At 44.0% G+C, this 22,762-nt stretch overlaps 1 protein-coding gene across 1 annotated transcript in view; it reads right to left on the reverse strand.

Annotated features, from left to right (window-relative positions):
• Positions 1-22,762, reverse strand: part of EIF1AD (eukaryotic translation initiation factor 1A domain containing) — a 45,242-nt gene that overhangs the window by 21,254 nt on the left and 1,226 nt on the right. Inside the window, exons 2-3 of the mRNA XM_082270178.1 lie at positions 19,910-20,090; positions 10,126-10,234 (exon numbers count right to left, since the gene is read on the reverse strand). Coding sequence (XP_082126304.1) covers positions 10,126-10,234; positions 19,910-19,996 — 196 coding nt within the window. The 5' untranslated portion in view covers positions 19,997-20,090. The remainder of the gene's footprint in view (positions 1-10,125; positions 10,235-19,909; positions 20,091-22,762) is intronic.

Below are 22,762 nucleotides of genomic sequence, written 5' to 3' on the forward strand. Positions count from 1 at the left end.
GAGTCCCCCCCCTTGCCCAGACCCCCACAATGACAGAGACCTGGATGTCCCCCACACCTTCCCCAATCCCCCACAGCACTGACAAACACTGAGTGAGTCTCCCCCTTGCCCAGACCCCCATAGCTGACTGACACTGACAGAGACCCCCAGGCCCCCACTGACACTGACTGACTCCCCTGGCTGCCAGACTGCCACAGCAGAACAGTACCCCCGGGCCCCGACCGACCGTCCCCTGTCCCAGGCCCCCCCCCCCATCACAGACATCCCCCAGAGATACAGACGAGAGACCCCCATGAATGATTACACAATTATTTGTTCGGACATACCTGCTGTGTGACTGTGTGGGTTGTTGTGCACTGCATTGCAGAGGAGGACAGGTGCTGTGCTGCTCTCTGGGCTCTGTGGCGGGCGGCTGGCGTCACTGGCAGTGGCGTAGCGGCTGGCATCACTGGCAGTGGCGTAGCGGCTGGGCCTCCAGGGCCTGTCAGCTACGGTGAGGTGAGGCTGGCGGGGCTGGCTGGCTGCGATGGGGACGCACTTGGGGCTCCTCGCTCCTGTGTGTGGACTCACTGGACTGGCGGCTTCTGGCTTGGATGGCTGGCGGCTGGCTTCTAGGCCGCAGGTGGGACGCCGATACACGCGGGGGATGTCTTGCTGCGCCTCGGCCCGGGTCAAAGAGGCGGAAGGGGAGGGGCGGAGCCTTTTTATTAAGCTCCCGCCACTAACCCACCAATCAGCTGCCGATCCTGCGATCTTGTGATTTATTTTTTTTTTCCCTTGCGCGATAGGGCGTGGCCGCGGCTGATGACGTCATTTCGTATAATCGATTATGCCGGCAGCCCGCATCGATGCAGAATCGCGAAGGGTCGAATCGCGATGCATCGATCTTTCGATTATATTCCCCAGCCCTAGTATATGTGAGGGTTTACATCCACTTAATAGGATAAGTTCACATTTAGGAACATGTTACATGTTACAACTGTTTAAGGTTGGAACATGTAACATGTTTCCCTACTGCTGCAGCCGCTAACCATTTCGTCCCCTCCCTGTGACAGCAGTATGGAAAAAAGTTCCCTACACTAGCTGTCACTTTTTAAAAAACAGCATGGCTGTGCAGGGCTCCACCAACAGGGCCGCATCATTCATTCACATGTGAATGAACTACAAGTCGCGACATCCTTTGAGGCTTGTAGTTCTCATTGAACTACTATGGCGCGGTGAAGCGCCGTTGTAGTTCATTGAGTTTTCCTGTCAGTGTGAAACTGCCTGGAAATACAATGTACAGGGCAGACAACTCACAATGACAGTCCGCAGGAGACCTGCATGGCATTGGCAATCTGCGGATCGCTGGTGCAATGCTTTCCAGGCTCCTAAAAAAATATATATATAAATACAAAAAAATTTAAATATAGATCGTAAATGCACATTTTTTTAACCTGCAAAAAAAAAAAAAAAAATTATATAATATATATATATATATATATATATATATATATATATATATATATATATATATATATATATATATAGGATTTTTTTTTTTACTTACTGTAAAATCGCTTTCACTGAGTTCATTGACGGACACCGCGCTCCATAATCAGAACCATAGGGTTAAATTGCCCGCTACAGGAGTAGGACACTAGGCAGAAAAAAAACTAATTGGCTACACCTATGGGCAGTCCTAGTTAATATAAATCCCCCTTTCTGCTAAAGGCCTCAAGTTTAGTAACAAGCAGTATCAGAAGTATCACAAAAAAACTCCATAGAGGGGTGGGTGCTGAATTAAGAGAAAGGGATTTTACGGCAAGTAACAAAAATCTAATTTTCTCTTTCGTTCATTGACGGGCACATCGATCCATATTTAGAAACCTACGCTAAACCCCCCCAAGCCAAAACAGGTAACAGGAGCTCAACAAGAACAGAAGCCCCACCTGGGGGGAAACCCCCCCCCCCCAAAGAGGGAACCGACCCTTAAAACAGCAGCCTGAAAAACCTTTCCACCAAAGGAAGCATCCGCAGATACTAAAACGTCCACTTTATAAAACTTTGTGAAAGTGTGCACCATGTAACCACCTTGCAAACTTGCGAAACTGACGCCTGATAACGGAAGGCCCAAGAAGCACTAAGCGCCCGAGTAAAGCAAGTTCCTTGGGATGAGAAGGCCTGGGACACAAGGCAGGCGAAACAATGTCCTCATTTCAAAAGGAAGTCAGAGACAACTTTAGGTAGGAACAACGGACATGGACGAAGAACCACCTTATCTTTGTGGACCACCAAATAAGCAGTAAGACAAGATAAAGCCACCAGTTCTGACACCCTAAGAGCAGAGGTAATAGCTATCAAAAAGGCCACCTTCTGGGACAACATAAGCAAGGGAATCTCCCCAATATTTTCAAATAGAGGCTTCTGGAGAATCGAGAGCATGGAGTTCCAAGTCCCTAGTGCAAGGAGTTTGCACTGGTGGAGCCATGTGTCGAACCCTTTGAATGAAGGTACGAACCAAAGAATGTGTGGACAGGGATCACTGAAAGAAGACCGCCAAAGGTAGACACCTGGCCCTTGATGGCACAGCCTGATCGCCCGGAGTTCCAAGACATTGATCGGTAGCCGGATTCCTCCAGCGTCCAACAATCCTAAACTGATCTCAACCCCAGGACACCTCCCCACCTGGCCAGGCTGGCATCTGTCATGACCACTGTCCAATACAAGGGGAGAAAGGACTTGCCCTGACATAGGGCCAAAGATGGAAGCCATTCGGCACAAATTAATCTGACTGTCCAGAGAATTGGGACACTTGTCCCACTTTAACAGGATCTCCTTCTTGAGGAGCCTCGTATGGAACTGTGCAAACAGGACAACCTCAGGCCAAGTACTCACATGCAAGTCTGGAAGGACGACCACCTGTGGGATAGCAACAGATAAATCGCAGAATGCAACTTCTGGAATTTGTCCAGAGGAAGAAACAATCTGGCCAGTGCTGAATCCAGAGTCAGACCTAGGTAATCCAACTTTCTGGACAGGGTCAGGGCGGACTTCTGGTAGTTCAGAAGCCAAACAAACTCCTATAAAAGGTCTGGATTGTAATCGCCGCATTGCCTGGTAATACAGACGAGGACTTTATCCACAAGAGGTCGTCCAGATAACCGCTGAGACAACACCAAGACCGGGGCCAACACTTTTGTGAAGACTCGAAGAGCGGAAGCGAGACCAAAGGGTAACGCCACAAACTGATAATGCTCCTTTCCAACAGCAAAGCATAGGAAACACTGGTGTCGGGCACATATCAGAATGTGTTAGCATCCCTGATGCAGGGATGCTACCACTGTTCGATTTGACTCCATTCTGAACTTCTGCACCCGTACAAAACAGTTCAGGTCCATGAGGTCCAGAATCGGGCGAACATTGCCCTCTTTCTTTGGGACCTTAAACAGGTTTGAATAACACCCTTGAAACCGTTCTGAGACTTGGAACATTGACAATATCCCCCGGGAAGCAACAGGTTCTGCACTGCCCCTAAAAGAGCTGGCTGCCGATCCGAGGGTAGATGCACATTGAAGGGGGAAGAACCGCTCCGGAGGGCAAGAACGAAACTATCTTGTATCCAGATAGAATAACTTAGTGGACCCATTAGTCATTCACTAAGAAGGTCCATGGAGCTAGTGTAGCCTATCAGCTGCGGGAGCCGCACTGCCACTGCGGAGAGCACCTGTCTCATCCATGAGGCTGACAGGCAGGGCCCAGCTGACATTGAAGCCATGTTTACTATTTGCTTCACTAACAGATGTGCCTGCTGGGGGTGCTGTATATACTAATGATTATTATATATATATATATATATATATATATATATATATATATATATATGACAGGAAGTCAGGTAAATCTGTGGATGTAGTCACAGACAGGAGATACATTTCCACTTGGTTAGAAAATTCACAAATTACTATAGGGTGTCGGCTGCAGAGGTAGTCAGAACTGTCCAAGGACGGTGAAGTCTATGGATTGCTGCCTCCTGACGCTGTGTGAGCTGGGGAGAGGAGGACAGTCAGATGTGTGCCTCCCGACGCTGTGTGAGCCTGGGAGAAGGATTGCTGCCTCCTGACGCCGTGTGGGTAGAGGACAGTCAGATGTGTGCCTCCCGACGCTGTGTGAGCATGGGAGAAGACCTCCTGAAGTGATGTGCGCTGAGGAGGGTAAAAAGTGTGAAGACTACTCAAGGTGAGGTCTGGGATTGTTTCTATGTGGAAGAAATAAATGAACTGTTTGCTATGTGAAGAGACAAGCAAAGGAATGGTTGCTATGTGAAGAGAAAAGCAAAGGGACATGTTCAATGTGAAGAGGAAAAGGGACCTGTTCAATGGACATTTGTTGTATGAAGAAAAAACATGGACTATTGAGTGTCTGCTGTAGGATCAGCAAAGTTTGCCCAACAGTAGGTTGGAGACAGACTCCGTAGGTAGGTTCCTGTAATCAGATCATTGATTACCAGTGCAGACCCTCGGGGGGGGGGGGGGATGCCACTAGATCCACCAGGGATGCCTACTATGACCCCAGGGATGCCCACTATGGCCACCAGGGATGGCAATCAGGGCTCAGGGAGCCCCCCATTGCCCTCCCCATCAGTGATGCCCACCAGTGTCCTCCCTATCAGTGCTGCCCACAAGTGCCCATCATTGCCATCCTTTAGTGTCGCCCACCAGTGCCCATTATTGCCCACCAGTGCCGCCTATCAGTGCCCATTAGTGCCGATCATCAGTGCCCACCAGTGCGCCGCCTATCAGTGCCCATTAGTGCCCGTCAGTGCCACCTATCAGTGTCCATCAATGCCGCCTATCAGTGCCCAGCAGTGCCGCCTATCAGTGCCCACCAATGCTGCATATCTGTGCTACCTATCAGTGCCACATATCAGTGCCACCCCATCAGTGCCTCCTCATCAGTGCCTGTCAGTGCAGTCTAATCAGTTCTCATCAGTGCAGGAAAAAACTTATTTACAAAATTGTATAACATAAACAAAAAAACTTTTTTTTTTTTTCAAACTTTTCGGTCTTTTTTTATTTGTTTAGCAAAAAAGTAAAAATCATACAGGTGATCAAATACCACCAAAAGAAAGCTCTATTTGTGGGGGGAAAATGACATAAATTTGGTGTAGGTACAGTGTTGCATGACCGCCCAATTGTCATTCAAAATGCAACAGCGCTAAAAGGGGAAAATTGGCCTGGGCAGGAAGGGAGGGAAGTGCCCTGTATTGGTTAATGAACGAAAGTAAAATGTGCATTTATTTTTTTTTTTTGTTTTTTTAAAGTGAACTTGACCTTAAAATCTTCTAATACTAACTTGACTAAGTTTAATCACAGCTGGCAGACATTGAAATATATTCAGTTCTGACACATCTTTTAGTAACCAGTTTGTTATATTTTTTTTCTTTTTAACTACTATTTATAAACCGTTTTGGAACTAAAAGAAAATTTTTTTGAAGATTGCTGTCCCAATCCGCACGGTCTGATATCCGCATTCCTGGAGGATATATTTATGCGCCCCTCCTTCTGCTTAAGGCTCAGCTCAGTTTGTAATATAAACACACTGTGTATGTGTATATACACTGCTAAAAAAAAATTAAAGGAACACCTTTTAATCAGAGTATAGCATTAAGTCAATTAAACTCCTGGGATATTGATCTGATCATAGTTACATATAGTTACATAATTAGTAAGGTTGAAAAAAGACACAAGTCCATCCGGTTCAACCAAAAAAAGGTTGCCCATCTAGGTGCACTAGATGGGCAACAATGAGACGACCTCCAAAACAGAATGGTTTTACAGGTGGAGGCTGTAACGGAACCGCGACCCACACTGCGTTTTTGGGCTTCCGTCAGTATACGCTTCCTCCAGTCTGAACATAGATATCGGATATTCTAGCCGCCCTACATTCAAAGCTATCCGACAACTTAGCTTGCATAAGTTCTGGAACCATCAACTCCTTTATTGAACAAGAAACAGACTTTTTATACAACCACGTTACATCACAGCCACTGGGATCGATTTGAAAGACTCTATTTTCTTTTTCAGTGGACTTTATTACAGAGATATATATCTTATAAGATTGTATTAATTTATGTTTTTTTAGAAGTGCTATGTGTGATTGGTTTTATCATACATATTGTGGTTATACGGTTTTATTTATAGTAGCTGCTTTAGTGTTTTATTCTAGAACATGTTCATTTCCCAAATATTTATTTGGCGCTGGGTGGATACAGTAATTATATTTTCTAGTGTTGTATCCCTTTTATACACTTAAGAATGTGTCATCCTTTTGTTCCTAACACATTACCCAGTCCATATGAGTATAGATATCCAGCATATTTTTCCCAATTGATATCTGATGTGTTTTCAAAGTGTTCCTTTAATTTGGTGTATATATTTTTTTTTAGAGATATCCATCTCTGAAGAGGGTCAGCAAATTACTAACTTACCTACTCCTAACAAGTAACTATAATTTATAGCTATATTATTTTATATAAAATTTTATTTATAACTATAGACAAAAAACAAAAAAAAAAAACACAACATATGAACACAGGGCTTACAGTTAGTGAAAACCCCAAAATTCAGTATCTCAGAAAACTAGATTACATAAGACCAATTGAAAAAAAAAAAAAAAAAAAAAAAGGTTTTAATAGTTTTCAGTAAGCCAACATTCCTGTATTTCCATGTACTGCATAGTATGTACTCAATACTTGGTCGGGGCTCCTTTTGCATGAATTACTCCATCAATGCAGCGTGGCATGGAGGTGATCAGCCTGTGGCACTGCTGAGGTATTATGGAAACCTAGAGAGAGAAATGAGGGAATTGGCGCTGCCTAATAAAGGTAATGTGTATAGGGGTAAATAAATAATATGAATGATGATGTATGATGATGTATAAAAGAGTAAAAAATATTATGTGGTAATGGAGAGCATGAATAAATATATACAATAAACAATGTATAAAATATATAAAGATAAATATTAAATAATCAATATCAATAAAGTGACATGTGCATAGATGCCTGTGAGTGACATGTGCACATAAATATTAGATATATAAAAGGTGACCAAGTGCTAATAAATAAACAAATAACTTATGGTTCTGTAAACAAGAATAAAAGGTGATTAATGAGTGATAATATAATAATCAAAAGGAGGTGGCTCCAGTGGATATAGATTCAACAAGTGAATAAGGTGACGAGATAATGATTTAAAAAGGTGACTAGGTGGCTGGAAAAGTCCAAACAATGATAAATAGAGTGACAGAATTCTTCGTGTAAGTGATACACAATATTGCAATATTGGTGGCCCTGTGGTGGGCGGTGAGGTGCTCCGTGACCCCTATAATAATAGGTAGCCCACTCACCAGAAATACCCACCCCACAAGGGGTATAGAGTGGGTATATGAATATGGATGGTGATCCCTCAGATGGATCCTGGTTCCCTCTGATGGTCTTGAATGGACGTGCCGGAGGGTCCCTGTGGGGTTCCGGGGTATACGGGGGTTCCTAAAAGAGGATAGCCAGGGTCCTGTATTTGTGGGGTAGTGGCTCCAATGGTCCGGAAAGCAATCAACCAGTCTCAGCGGGACAGATAATGTACAAATAGGCCATGTAGGGCAAGGAAAAGGCACATAGTGTAACTCTGTATGACAGTATTTTATTGAGAAATACAAGTAAATGGGTACTTACATTTAATGAAGTAACAAGCGATAGTAAGATAGTCTGGAACGCAATGCGTTCCACGCCAGTGCTGGAACCGGAAGTGATGCGACGGCGCTGTACGTGTTTCGCAAGCATACGTCTTCAGCTGAAGTATGCTTACGATTGCAAACCCGGTGTTTGTACTTCATTAAATGTAAGTACCCATTTACTTGTATTTCTCAATAAAATACAGAGTTACACTATGTGCCTTTTCCTTACCCTACATGGCCTATGTGTACATTATCTGTCCCGCTGAGACTGGTTAATTGCTTTCCGGACAATTGGAGCCACTACCCCACACAGACAGGACCCTGGCTATCCTCTTTTAGGAACCCCGGTATACCCCGGAACCCCACAGGGACCCTCCGGCATGTCCATTCAGGACCATCAGAGGGAACCAGGATCCATCAGAGGGATCACCATCCATATTCATATACCCGATCTATAGCCGATCTGTGTGGGGTGGCCATTTCTGGTGAGTGGGCTACCTATTATAGGGGTCACGGAGCACATCACCTCACCACCCACAACAGGGCCACCAATATTGTGTATTACTTACACGAAGAATTCTGTCACTCTATTTATCATTGTTTGGACTTTTCCAGCCACCTAGTCACCTTTTAAATCATTATCCCGTCACCTTATTCACTTGTTGAATCTATATCCAATGGAGCCACCTCCTTTTGATTATTATATCATCACTCATTAATCACCTTTATTCTTATTTACAGAACCATAAGTTATTTGTTTATTTATTAGCACTTGGTCACCTTTATATATCGAATATTTATGTGCACATCACTCACAGGCATCTATGCACATGTCACTTTATATTGATAATTTACTTATCTTTATATATTTTATACATTGTTTATTGTATATTAATTCATGCTCTCCATTACCACATAATATTTTTTACTCTTTTATACATAATCATTCATATTATTTATTTACCCCTATACACATTACCTTTATTAGGCAGTGCCAATTCCCTCATTTCTCTCTACCTTTATATAGTCCTTTGACTATATTTTAGGGAGGCAGCAGCCTATACACTTTCCATTTATTCCAATCCTATAACCATAAGCGCAGGGTTTACTACCTTTATTATGGAAACATAGATTGCTTTGATAGTGAATTAAGCGTATCTGCATTGTTGGGTCTGGTGTCTCATCTTCCTCTTGACAATACCCTACAGATTCTCTATGGGGTTTAGGTCAAGCGAGTTTGCTGCCAATCAAGCACACGGATACCATGATCATTAAACAAGGTATTGGTACATTTGGCAGTGTAGGCAGGTGCCAAGTCCTGCTGAAAAATGAAATCAGCATCTTCATAAAGCTGGTCTGCAGAGGGAAGTATGAAGTGCTCTAGAATTTCCTGGGAGAGGGCTGTGGCGCTGACTTTGGACTTGATAAAACACAGTGGACCAACACCAGCAGATGACATGGCTCCTTAAATAATCAGGCACTGTGGAAATTGTTGCATTTCTTTTGAAAATTAAGGTCCCAGAGTCTGGAGGAAGAGTAGAGCGGCTCAGAATCCAAGTTTCATGAGATCCAGTGCGAATTTTCCACAGTCAGTGAGGATTTGGGGAGCCATGTCATCTGCTGATGTTGGTCCACTGTGTTTTACCAAGTCCAAAGTCAGCACAGCCCTCTATCTGGAAATTCTAGAGCACTTCTGCTGACCAGCTTTATGACTTGGCACCTGCTCACACTTCCAAATGTACCAATACCTGGTTTAATGATCATGGTATCATTGTGCTTGATTGGCCAGCAAACTCGCCTGACCTAAACCCCATAGAAAATCTGTGGGGTATTGTCAAGAGGAAGATGAGACACACCAAACTCAACATTACAGACAAGCTGAAGGTCACTATCAAAGCAACCTGGGCATCCATAACACCTCAGCAGTGCCACAGGCTGATCGCCTCCATGCCAAACTGCACTGATGCAGTAATTCATGCAAAAAAAAGAGCCCCGACCAAGTATTGAGTGCATACTATACCGTACATGGACATACTTTTCGGCAAGCCAACATTTCTGTAATAAAAATCTTTTTTTTGTTGTTTTTTTATTAATTGGTCTTATGTAATATTCTAATTTTCTGAGATACTACATTTTGGGTTTTCACTTGCTATATGCTATAATAAGCAAAATGAAAAGAAAGAAATGCTTGAAATAGGTCACTCTAAAAATATATAAGTTTAACTTGTTGAATTACTGAAATAAACTAACTTTATGATGATATTCTAATTTTATGAGATGCACCTGTAGTTGTAAATTTGTTTTACTTATTATTTGTACTGCCAAATACACTGTACAATGAACCAATATAGTTATCCAAGTTATCCACGGACCAAAAACCCTGTAGCTTAGGGTTACCCATTTTATTACCTCTCTTGATCCAAATATTCTTCCTGAATTTTGTGGGCATGCTAGCTAAAAACTTCTCGCCCTCTGCAGTCTCTACCTCATGGAGATTGTTTCCACGACTGCCTAAAATCTGTCAGAAGAAAGAAGGGGAGTGAAACAGATTAGGCATCAATCCTTAATAGTTACAATGGCAAAGAAAACAAAGTGTAGCATATTTACTGGCTATAACAAAGATATAAATACAATTTTTCAATGAGATACTATACCCATCAAACCTTTTCAAATGTGTTTGGTTTAGAAATATCAAAATTACCCAATGCCATCAGTTACCTCAGAAGTTTTTTGTTACCCCGACGGCTATCATGGCACAAGACCCTGCTACTAAACAAAGAAAAAACCCCAAAGTAACACACACAAGTAGGGCAATGGAAAGTTAGAGTCAGAAAAGCAAAACTTCTTATAGAACTCTTATGGATAACATCCTGTCTCGCTCTACAAGGGTTTCCCTTCTCTGTTATAAGCCTTTACAGTGAGGAAAAAAAAAAAACTTTTTGATCCCCTGCCGATTTTGTACTTTTGCCCACTGATAAAGAAATGATCAGTCTATAATTTTAATGGTAGGTTTGTTTTAACAGTAAGAAACAGAACATCAAAAAAATTCATGAAAAACACATTTCAAAAAAGTTATACATTGATTTGCATTTTAATGCGTGAAATAAGTATTTGACCCCTTTGCAAAACATGACTTAGTACTTGGTGGCAAAACCTTTTTTGCCAGTAACAGAGGTCGGATGTTTCTTGTAGTTGGCCACAAGGTTTGCACATATCTCAGGAGGGATTTTGTCCCACTCCTCTTTGCAGATCCTCTGCAAGTCATTAAGGTTTTGAGGCGGAGGTTTGGTAACTCAAACCATTTCCTTCCATATATTTTCTATGGTAATAAGGTCTAGAGACTGGCTAGGCAATTCCAGGACCTTAATGTACATCTTCTTGAGCCACTCCTTTGTTGCCTTGACCATGTGTTTTGGGTCATTGTCATGCTGGAATACCCATCCACGACCCATTTTTAATGCCCTGGCTGAGGGAAGGAGGTTCTTACCCACTACTTGACAGTACATGGCCCCGTCTATCGTACCTTTGATGGGGTGAAGTTGTCCTGTCCCCTTAGCAGAAAAACACCCCCAAAGCATAAAGTTTCCACCTATATGTTTGACGGTGGGGATGGTGTTCTTAGGGTCATAGGCAGCAATCCTCCCCCTCCAAACACAGCGAGTTTGAGTGGATGGCAAAAGAGCTAGATTTTTGTCTCATCTGACCACAACACTTTCACCCAGTTCTCCTCTGAATCATTCAGATGTTCATTAGCAAACTTCAGACGGGCCTGAACATGTGCTTTCTTGAGCAGGATTTCAGTCCTTCACAGGGTAGTGCGTTAACAATTGTTTTCTTGGTGACTATGGTCTCAGCTGCCTTGAGATCATTGACAAGATTTTCCCATGTAGTTCTGGGCGGATTCCTCACTGTACTCATGATCACTGAAACCCGACATGATGAGATGTTGCATGGGGCTCCAGACCAAAAGTGAGATTGACAGTTATTTTGGGTTTCTTCCAAAATAATCCCACCAATTGTTGTCACCCTTTCACCAAGCTGCTTGGCGATGGTTTTGTAGCCCATTCCAGCCTTGTGTAGGTCTACAATATTGTTCGTGACATCCTTGGACATCTCTTTGGTCTTGGCCATGGTGGAGAGATTGGAATCTGATTGATTCAGTGGACAGGTGTCTTTTATGCAGGTAACAAGCTGAGATTAGGAGCACTCCCTTTATAAAGCAGCATAACTTCAGAAACCTAATTTTCATTTGCCAATACTGGTATAGTTCATATGTAGTATTTAAATATGAACTCAGAACACATGAAGAAGCTTCATAGTGCTAATAACTACTGTCTTCGGTTCAGGAATGACTGTTATATACCATACCTCCAAAAGGCAACTATGAACTCAAACCTGGATTACAGCCTCATCCATATAGAGCTGCATACACTGGTTGTCTGGCCGACCATTTGAAGCTGTGAACTATACAGGAGGTGCATCACTAATGTAATGTGATTGGGCAAAGGTGTTACTGGAGAAATGTTTTTAATTTGTGCTCAACTATGGACTATGCAGTGTCTTCACAGCTAATCGTTTTCAGCATTGCACAAGTCTGAGTTACAGAATACCTCGCCCTATGTTATGAAGCAGAGATGAAGGCTGCTCATCCAGCATGCCCGCAATCTCCATCATATGAACAGAATATCTGTCCCTCTAGTATTCTGCCTTTAACAATTCATATGTTTCTTCTGAGGAAAAAAATAAATAAAAAAATCAAACTATCTGGAAGCAAGTGAATAAGATCTAGTGCTTTGTTGCTTGTTTGCTTCTCTGCAGAGGATACCTCTATTCCAACATGAAAGGAGGAGGGACCTGAACAATAAAGTACCTGACAAAGGCCACATTGAATAATAATATTCAAATAATCCACTGCAGGGCATAATGTATGCTGTGATATACAACCATATAATCCATGGACTCCCAGCTAGTCCTCAAAACACTCCTTATTGAATTCACAATAGATAAACAAATGCTAGAAAGTATGCAAGTCTTATGTAAATGTGTAATACAAACTTACATCCATTCCCAAACTTGGCAGCTGAGGTGGAAAAAAATGCTCTCCTAGATGGCCAAGAGACGGCCTGTGGCAACGCGAGTACTCTGTTAATGGACCGTCAGAACCCTGGGTCTGCTTGCACCAGTGCGGCACACCAGAAGTGACGTCAGATGGTAAGCCAGAAGCCATAGGAGGATGAGGGTGGAAAGCAAGCTATATTGGTTGCAGTGACAACGCGTTTCGGGCTCTAAGTGCTTTGTCAAGCACGAAACACTTTACCACGGCAACCAATACAGCTTGCTTTCCACCTGCATCCCCCCATGGCTTCATCCTCTGACGCCACTCCCGGTGTGCCGTGCTAGCATGAGCAGACCAGGGGTTTTGACAGTCCATCAGCAGAGCATTCACATTGCCACAGACTGTCTCCTTTGCCAACTACGAGAGCATTTGGATCACAGCTACCAAGTTTGGGAATGGATGTAGGCTGGCATACATTTACATAAACAAATGCTAGAAAGCATGCAAGAATTATCTATTGTGGATTTAATAAAGAATGTTCTGAGGAATAGCTGGCAGCCCATGGTTATACATCACAGCATACATTATGCCCTGCAGTGGATTATTTGAATATTATTTTGACACAAAGAGGTCCTGAGCACTGTTGATTTGCCCTTTTATAAATCCCCCCACTGCCCTAAGTGCAAACAACATGGGGTACAAACTACATGGGATAACACTTACCTTCTTCTCTGATCCAGCGATCTTTCGTCCAACTAATTTTGGTCGTCAGATACTCCTCACAATGCACATGTGCACAGTGGCCTCATTCATTCCTAAAGATTATTTGTACTCATGGAAGCTACCAGCAATTTCTGGCTTTCCCAGGGAGGAAAGCAAGTTTTATCTTAGATTGGATGCACTCATTAGGTTGGGGGGGGGGGGGGGATTTGTTATAGGACAACCTCACTACAGGTGAAGTTGTTATCTAATATACAAATAAATGGAATTCATATTCTTGTCTTGTTCTTCCATTGGGGAGATTTTCTATGATTTCCTGTCCCTTAGCCAAAAGAAGAAGTGAGAGGAAATCCCTCCAAAGTGAAGGAATCCCTGGTTGTCACCATTTGAAGATTTCCCCTCCCTTACTGTTCTGGGGACAACCCAAAATTTAGGATTTTCACTTTTGGTGATAATGGTAAACATGACAATTAGGGAGGGTGAATCTCCCTAACAGGGACACAGACAGCAATAAAAACCTGAAATATATTAGAATCCCTCTCCACTCCGATCAAAAACTAAGAAGATTTTTTTCCTTTAGTTATACTTTAAAATTATTGTAAAGCTTATTTTTTTTTTTTTTTTTGCAAGAATATAACAAATATCTCATACTTACCTGTTCTGTGCAATGGTTTTGCACAGAGTAGCCCCAATCCTCCTCCGAGTCCCCCGCAGCACTCCTGGCTTCTTTCCCCCCCACTGAATCCTGCTTCTTTTGGGGGACACTTGTGTGTGCTCGATCCCGAGCCAGACTGTTTGCGGCTATTCAGACACACAGCCCAGCTCAGCCCACCCTCTGCTCAGAGGTTTTATCTGACAGCTGCTGGAGCCTTTGCCTCCCAGTGCTCTCATCTAAGCTGCAAATGTGCAAAGTGCTGGATTCAGATCAGGCACAGGTGCGTATTTTGGGGGGGGGGGGAGTAAGGGTCCTTTCACACGAGCAATCCGATCAGATCCGCCTGTCAGTTTTTTAGGCGGATCTGATCGGATCCTCCATGCATCCCTATGGGGCAGTGGAAGTCAGCGGTGACATGTCCGCTGACACCCGCTGCCATCCGCATCCGATCCTGTCACCTGCCTGCTCAGCGGGGATCAGTGTATCGATCCCCCGCTGAGCAGCACGGATCCGTGTGAAAGAAGCCTAACTATTAAAAAGTTTTTTTTACCTCAAGGCAGAGAGTGTATTAGGGTAAAAAATTAAAATGTTTACCTTTCCAAACACTTTACAGGCTAGAGCATACCAACTGTCTCATGGGTTGAGCGAAAACATCATGCGTGTTATTGGCACACACTCAAATAAAAGCAAGAGAAAAGAAGACATAATATTCAATATCTATAGTCAGAAGTGCATGTATCCTTACAGGGAGGTACCGTCATTCTTTTCAAATAAATATATGTACAGAACACAGAAGAAGCCACCATGAGACTTGACTCCCAACATTACACAAGATCAACAAAGCGGAATCCATATGAAATGTGTTATCTTTATTATTTTGCAGGATGGAGTTGTAGAGGGGATGCTGTAACAATATTAAGGGCCGCTGATAGGGTAGTACAACCAGCCCTGTTGAGCCGGGCCCGCTCCCATCAGCTACACAGCGGGGCCCGGGCAGCATTTTCCATACTGCTTTATAAAAAAAAAAAAAAAAAAAAAAAAAGGCTTGCCAAATTTTCCCCCGCTTCTTCTTTTTATGGAAGGCGGGGGGGGGGGGGGGGAGAATATGACATTTTACTGGGCCCCATCAGGTCAACAGAGGGGCCCAGGAGGTAAGCGCAGTGGAGGGACTATATCTTAATTTTCGGGGTGCATGTACATCATGCCACCCCGCTATTTAACCACTTTATCACAGGAGGATTTTGCTGTCTTACGTCCAGGCCACTTTTTGCGATTCGGCGCTGTGCGAATTTAACTGACAATTGCGCGGTCGTGCGATGCCGTACCCAAATGAAATTTACGTCCTTTTTTTCCCACAAACAGAGCTTTCTTTTGGTGGTATTTGATCACCTGTGCGATTTTCACTTTTTGCGCTATAAACAAAAAAAGAGCGTTTATTTTGAAAAAATAACAATATTTTTAACATTTTTTTTATATGAAATCCCCCCCCCCCCCCAAAAAATGTAAAAATCTAAATTTTTTAAAATTTTTGGCCAATTTGTTTTCTGCTACCTATGTTTGGTAAAGAAAAATCACAATAAGCGTATTTTGGTTTGGTTTGCGCAAAAGTTATTGCGTTTACTAACTAAGGGAAAGATTTCTGTCATTTTTGGTGTTTTTTTTTTTTTTTAACGAGTAATGGCGGCGATCTGCGGTTTTTTTTTGCGGGACTGAGATATTGCGGCGGAACAGATCGGACCCTTGACTGACATTTTTGGGAGTACCAGTGACATTTCTACAGTAATCAGTGCTATAAATATGCACTGTTACTGTAAAAATGACACTGGCAGGGAAGGGCTTAATTTTATTGGAGAGGGAGGGGTTAATGTATGCCTGGTGCTTAATAACGTGACTGAGTGACACAGGGACAGATCACATGTTCAGCTATGCTGAACCCTGCAATCTGTCACTGTTTGTCACTTAGGAGATCCGCCCGCTCTGTTTACACAAGCGGGCGGATCTCCAAACTCGATTCCCCGACGATCGGGAAAGAGCAGCGGCGATCGCCGTCGCTCCTCCCCTGGCCCGACTCCCGCTGTGACTGAAAACAGCGGGAGCGCACCTCCGGCAGCGTGCGAGCGCTGCCTACAGGGGGAGGAGTCCAGCGACGTAGGTCTACGTCGCTGGACGGAATTGAGCCTCTTTTCCGCAGTACAGTCAACGTGACTGGTCGGCAAGTGGTTAATTAGTCCCGGCCAGTGGCGTGATACTATGAATCTCTGCCTGGCTTCCGGCTCCCGTCCTCAGGTGCCGAGATGTAAAGATGCAGGCCGCTGACAGGGAACAGCAGGAGGAGAACATGGCTGCAATGGAGACAGTGAGTGGATAATAGAGCATTGAATCCTCACTGTGTCCTATTATTTTACTCACAGCACAGCAGGTTATCATCATTGTAATTAGCATCACAAAAACCCCACAGGCAGCACAGCAGGTTATCAGCAATACAATAAGGCTGGCCATACATTATACAATTTCCTTACAATTTTCTGTACAATTTTCTTTAAATTTACCTTCAACTATGTAGGACAAAGTCCTGCCTAATTGGATACAATTGAAAGTGTTGTTTAGTTTTGACCTCATATTATATGGTTTTTGGTAAATCTAACAGAAAATTGTACATGTATGTCCAGCCTTAGGCACACATCATGGCTCTATGTCACATTACTTTTGTCTATGGACTTTGTTATGGCTTTACTGTTATTACAGTCTGCAACACAGTACAGTCATAAGTTAACAAAGTCAGTAGCTAACAGCGATGATAAAGCACCTGTTTACTGTGTTGCCTGTGTGATTATTGCAATGCTGATGACACAGTGAGATGCTACTTTATACTTTATTTGGAAGGGGAGCAGTAAACGTGCAGCGGAGCTGTATTTTTACCACCCCCAAACCAATACCAAATTGTACTTTGCTGAATTGGAAGGGTGATACTCGGTCATCACTGCAGCAATGATCAAGATATCTTTTTTTTTTTTAACCCCTGCAATTCTGCACAAAGTAAGTGGCTAAGAAGCCACTGGATTACTTTTTTACAGGCAGTGGAATGGGGACCCACCACAGCCTTTACTGTCATTAAGATACCACTAGTAGCACGTCATTCCCACTGTGTGACGTCAGAACCCGGAAGTGACAAGAATTTGGTTACTTCCAGTGTCGGTCCCATGTAAAAAAGCCAATATCGGTTTGAACAAGCATCTGATCAAACTGATCTTGGTTTGATCAGATGCATTGGAGACCAGAGGACAGATATGGGGTCTAAACAACCCCAGATCTACAAAATAGGGATATCTGGCAAACTTGGTCGCAGTGGTATGAACAGTCTGGCCAATGTCCAGTTACAATTGATACTTGTTACACTTGATGACAACTTATGTAGAGAATTTAATTGTCTCATTTACTTAATGGATTGCAACGCAACACTAGATGACTATGTTAGTGGCTTATATGACTTATATACTTTAAACATAAAAAAACACAGGAACAGTGTAAAGAAAAACTTAATTTTGACCTACTATGTCTATTCTGAAACTGTACGGACACCGTTACTATGTATACTTCTTGTCACCTTGTATAAGTGTATGTTCTTATTTTTGAAATCAATGAAAAAAAGAGATTGAAATAAAAGACCTCAGATTTCCCCATAAAGGAGGACCTGTCATGGTCCATGCCATCACAAGGGATGTTTAGCTCTTGTGAAAGCAAAACAGAAAAAAAAAAAAAAAAAAAACACCAGAGGGGAGAAGACCAGAGGAAGATTTGTAATAAAAGACTTCTCAAAACGTCCCCTGTCATCATTTACATCAGGGGTGGGGAACCTTTTTTCTGCCAGGGGCCATTGGGATTTTTGTAACATCATTCGGGGGCCGTACAAAATGATCAACTTAAAAATTAGCCTGTTATATTTGGTCAAACATTTAATTAACTCACCCCTAATGCGATGGCTGGAACTGCTTCTCTTTGGTAAGGTGTGTGATGTTAGCGGATATTGAGGATGTTGCTACTCGCAACTGGTTTTCCAGATTTGCGTCGGTCAGTCTGGAGCGTAGTCGACTCTTTGCGATGGTAAGTGCCACCTTTCAATGCAGAGTGAGCACAGCGTGCCCCCTTTCAATGCAGAGTGACCACAGCGTGCCCCCTTTCAATGCAGAGTGACCACAGCGTGCCCCCTTTCAATGCAGAGTGACCACAGCGTGCCCCCTTTCAATGCAGAGTGACCACAGCGTGCCCCCTTCAATGCAGAGTGACCACAGCATGCCCCCTTCAATGCAGAGAGACCAGTGCACTTACCTGCAACGGCAGCTTCTCCTCTGTCCCCTGCGTCTCCTCGAGTCCTCCCGCCTCCTCCTCGGCCAATGGCATGGGTTCGCCTTTCGGTCAATCAGGAAGCGGGTCTCGGACCCGCTTCCTGATTGGCCAGGAGGAGGATCCGTGTGACAATAGCGAATTTTCATTCGCTATTGTCATACAAATGGGTGGGCTAGGGTGCACTGCTCTGCGCCCCGGGTCCACCCTTTTCTGAAGCCGACGTTTCCTGTCTCCTGATAGGTCTGTCTCCTCACAGGCAGGTGGAGTGCATTCGATATCACTCTGCCTGTGACTCACACTGTCAGGACGGAGCCGGAACTACAAAGGAAACATTGGCTCATTCTGACAGCTCCGCTGGCATACACAGGCTCAGCGGAACAGGGGGGGGGGGGGGGGGGGGCGGACGCAAAAGATTTTGCGGGCCGCAGGTTCCCCACCCCATTTACATACACTGCCTTTTTGGGGTAAATGGGTAGGGGTACAATGTACCCCATACCCATTCACATAGGGAGGGGGTCCGGGATCTGGGGGGGCCCCCTTGTTACAGGGGGCGCCCAGATTCCGATAAGCCCCCTGCCCACAGACCCCCAAAACCACCGCCCAGGGTTGTCGGGAAGAGGCCCTTGTCCTCATCAACATGGGGACAAAGTGCTTTGGGGTGGGGGGTGCATGGTATGGTCCAGGGGGGGTGGGGCCGCTCGCTCGTCCCCTCCCCTTTCCTGACCTGCTGGACTGCACGCTCGGATAAGGGTCTGGTATGGATTTTGGGGAGGAGCCCCACCCCGTTTTTTTCCCCATTTTGGCGTGGAGTTCCCCCTCAAGATCCTCAGAGTGCAAGTCGCACCACAAGTCGGATCATCCTGATCCGACTTGTGATGCGACTTCCATTCAAATCAATGGGCTGAAAGCCGTATCAAAGACGGCTCCTATGCAACCATTGGTTTTGAATTGAGGCAGAAAAACGCTGCTAAAAGCCAACGTGGCCAAACATGCAATAACACCAATGGAAAAAGCTACTAAAAGCACGTTTTTACAGCTGCTTTTTCCTGGTGTTAGAAGTGTTAGACGCCCTGTGTGCATGGGGCCTAAAAGAAATCAAAACTGCCCTGGCTCCTTTGTGCTTATGCAACACACACATTGGCCCCACATGCATATGTAAACTGCAACAAACCTGCATTTGGTCTCAAGCCGGGGTCAGGGGTGGGGCTGAAGGGGGTCCCACCAGGTAGGCTGTATGGGGCCCCATGAGTTCTAACAGCGGCCCTGGCAATATGAGATCAATATATATGCCAGCCATATATTTTATGTATGAATTGTAATGTATCGTAAATAAAACATATACATTTTATCAGATTCTTGTTGGAAAGTTTAGGCAGACCCTGCTAATGGAAGATACAAAACATGCAAATTATACTGACCTTCACTATGCGCTGATTCTCTGTAGGCTGGACATAATCAAGTAGAACCTCTTTCACTACATGTTTTCGTTTAGTTGCTTTCGACATGTTTTAGAAATGGAAGTAGCACACTGACATGTAAAACACAGAGGTTTTGCTGACATGTAAAATGCACGGTCTTTAAACTTTCAGTGGGTTTAACCTAAGAGAAAAGGAGACAAATTATTAATGGTGTCAGCATACACACAGAGCTACCATCGACCTAGTATTTTACTTGCAAATATTGAGAATTAACACGATTGATGCCAGTCAGTGCAGGTCATGGCACAGAACCCAAACATACAAGACAAGAGTGCTTCATCTGAAAAAGTAGGGGATGAACAGTTGTCTGGCTGTCATACTGACCCTTTGCTGAACTCGTCTGGAGTTTTTTACTTTCAGGTCAATAGAGAGGATAAGGGGGCACTCATTAGGTCTGAAGGAAAAGATATTAAACCTCTACATTTAGAAAGACTTCTTCACAGTAAGAGCTGTGAAAATGTGGAATAAACTCTCTCAGTGCCAGTTCACATTAGTGCGATCACAGAGATTGCATGTAATTCGAAGAGCACTGCTCCTAAATTACATGCAATCTCTGTGCGGTGCAAATTTCAGCCATACACTTTGTATGGCTGAATTCGCACCGCAATCGCACTAAACACGCACATGACCCTTTTTTTTTTATCTGCAGGAAAATTAGAACGCATGGTGGTTTACACTAGTGCGATCCGATTCTGTGCGAACTTGCAGATCGCACTGCGATATGCGATCTCAACTGGGGGTGTCGTTAACTTTTAATTGACACCCCCTGCGTATCGCATATGGCAGTGTGAACTGCCAGGGGTGCGGATGCGATGCGGGAACACGCTGCATATTTGCAGCGTTCCGGCATCGCAGAAGTGTGAACTGGGACTCAAGAACCTGCCCTGGCCAGCTCAGTAGATTGTTTTTAAAAGAGCTGGATGAATTTTGAAAGGCACAAAATATAGCTGGATACTAAAATGTATAGTTAATAACACCAGAGATTGTTACATAGTAGGTGAGGTTGAATAAAGACAACAGTCCATCCAGTTCAACCTGTGCAGGTGTGTGTGTCAGTGACGTGATCATTTCCCATAACCCTGAATGTTGTGATCTGTGAGATGCACGTCCAAGAGTCTTTTAAAAGTAGCCATACTCCCTGCAGCTACCACAAATTGTGGAAGAGAGCCCCACATTCTCACCTTCCCTTGTTGATCCAGTGAATATCCAACTGTCTCCTGGGGGGGGTCAGGAAGGAACTTTTTCCCAGTTGGAGCAAATTGGATCATGCTTCTTCAGGGTTTTTTGCACCTTTTTCTGGATCAACTGTGGGTATTGTGTATATGGAAGATTTCTATTAGATTGTTTTTCTCTATTGGATAAGCTACAATGCTAAAAAAAATTAAAGGAACACTTTGAAAACACATCAGATCTCAATGGGGAATCTCATGCTGGATATCTATACTGATATGGATTAGGTAATGTGTTAGGAAGGAAAGGATTGCTACATCGTTTGATGGAATGTAATTGATCAACCTACAGAGGGCTGAATTCAAAGACACCCCAAAAATCAAAGTGAAAAAAAATAATGCAGCAGGCTAGTCCATTTTGCTGAAATTTCATTGCAGCGACTCAAAAATGGTACTCAGTAGTTTGTACGGCCCCCAAGTGCTTGTATGCATGCCTGACAAGGTCGAGCAATGCTCCTAATTAAATGACAGATGGTGTCCTGTGGTATTTCCTCCCAGATCTGGACCAGGGCATCACTGACCTCCTGAACAGACTGAGGTGCAACCTGGCAGCGGACGATAGACAGAAACGTAATGTTCCAGAGGTGTTCTATTGGATTTAGGTCAGGTGAGCATGGGAGCCATTCACTGGCATCCATTCCTATTTCCTTCATCCTCCAGGAACTGGCTGCATTCTCTCGCCACGAGGCCGGGCATTGTCCTGCACCAGATGGAACCCAGGACCCACTGCACCAGCGTAGGGTCTGACAATGGGTCCAAGTATTTCATCCTGATACCAAATGGCAGTCAGGGTGCAATTGTCTAGCCTGTAGAGGTTTGTGCATCTCTCCATGGATATGCCTCCCCAGACCATCACTGACCCACCACCAAACAGGTTACAGGCAGCATAACATTCTCCACGGCTTCTCCAGACTCTTTCATGTCTTTCACATGTGCTCAGGGTGAACCTGCTCTCATCTGTGAAAGCACAGGGCACCAGTGGCGGACCTGCCAAATCAGGTGTTCAATGCCAAATGCCAATCAGGCTCCACGGTGCCGGACAGTGAGCACAGGGCCCACTAGAAGATGTCTGGCCCTCAGGCCACTCTAATTAAGTCTGTTTCTGATTGTTTGGTCAGAGACATTCACACCAGCTGGATGTCATTTTATCGGGCTCTGGCAATGCTCATGCAGTTCTTCTCTACGGCCCTGTCCAGCTCTCCTGCCTGTCTCCTGGAATCTCCTCGATGCTCTTGAGACTGTGCTGGGAGACACCACAAACGTTCTGGCAATGGCACATACTGATGTGCCATCCTGGAGGAGTCGGTCTGCCTGTGCAACCTCTATACGGCCCAGGTATCGCCTCATGCTACCAGTAGTGACACTGACCCTAGCAAAAATGCAAATCTTGAAAAAAAAAAAAAACTGTCAGAAAAGGGGAAAAAATGTCAGTTCCCTCCACCTGTAAAACCATTCCTGTTTTGGAGTTGGTCTTGTTGTTGCCCATCTAGTGCACATGTTTAATTTCAATAACAAAAAACAGCTGAAACAGAGTAACAACCCCCTCTACTACTTAAAGAGTAGT

Source organism: Pelophylax lessonae (genome assembly GCF_965119305.1).
Source record: "Pelophylax lessonae genome assembly, chromosome: 10".
Lineage (NCBI taxonomy): Eukaryota > Metazoa > Chordata > Amphibia > Anura > Ranidae > Pelophylax > Pelophylax lessonae.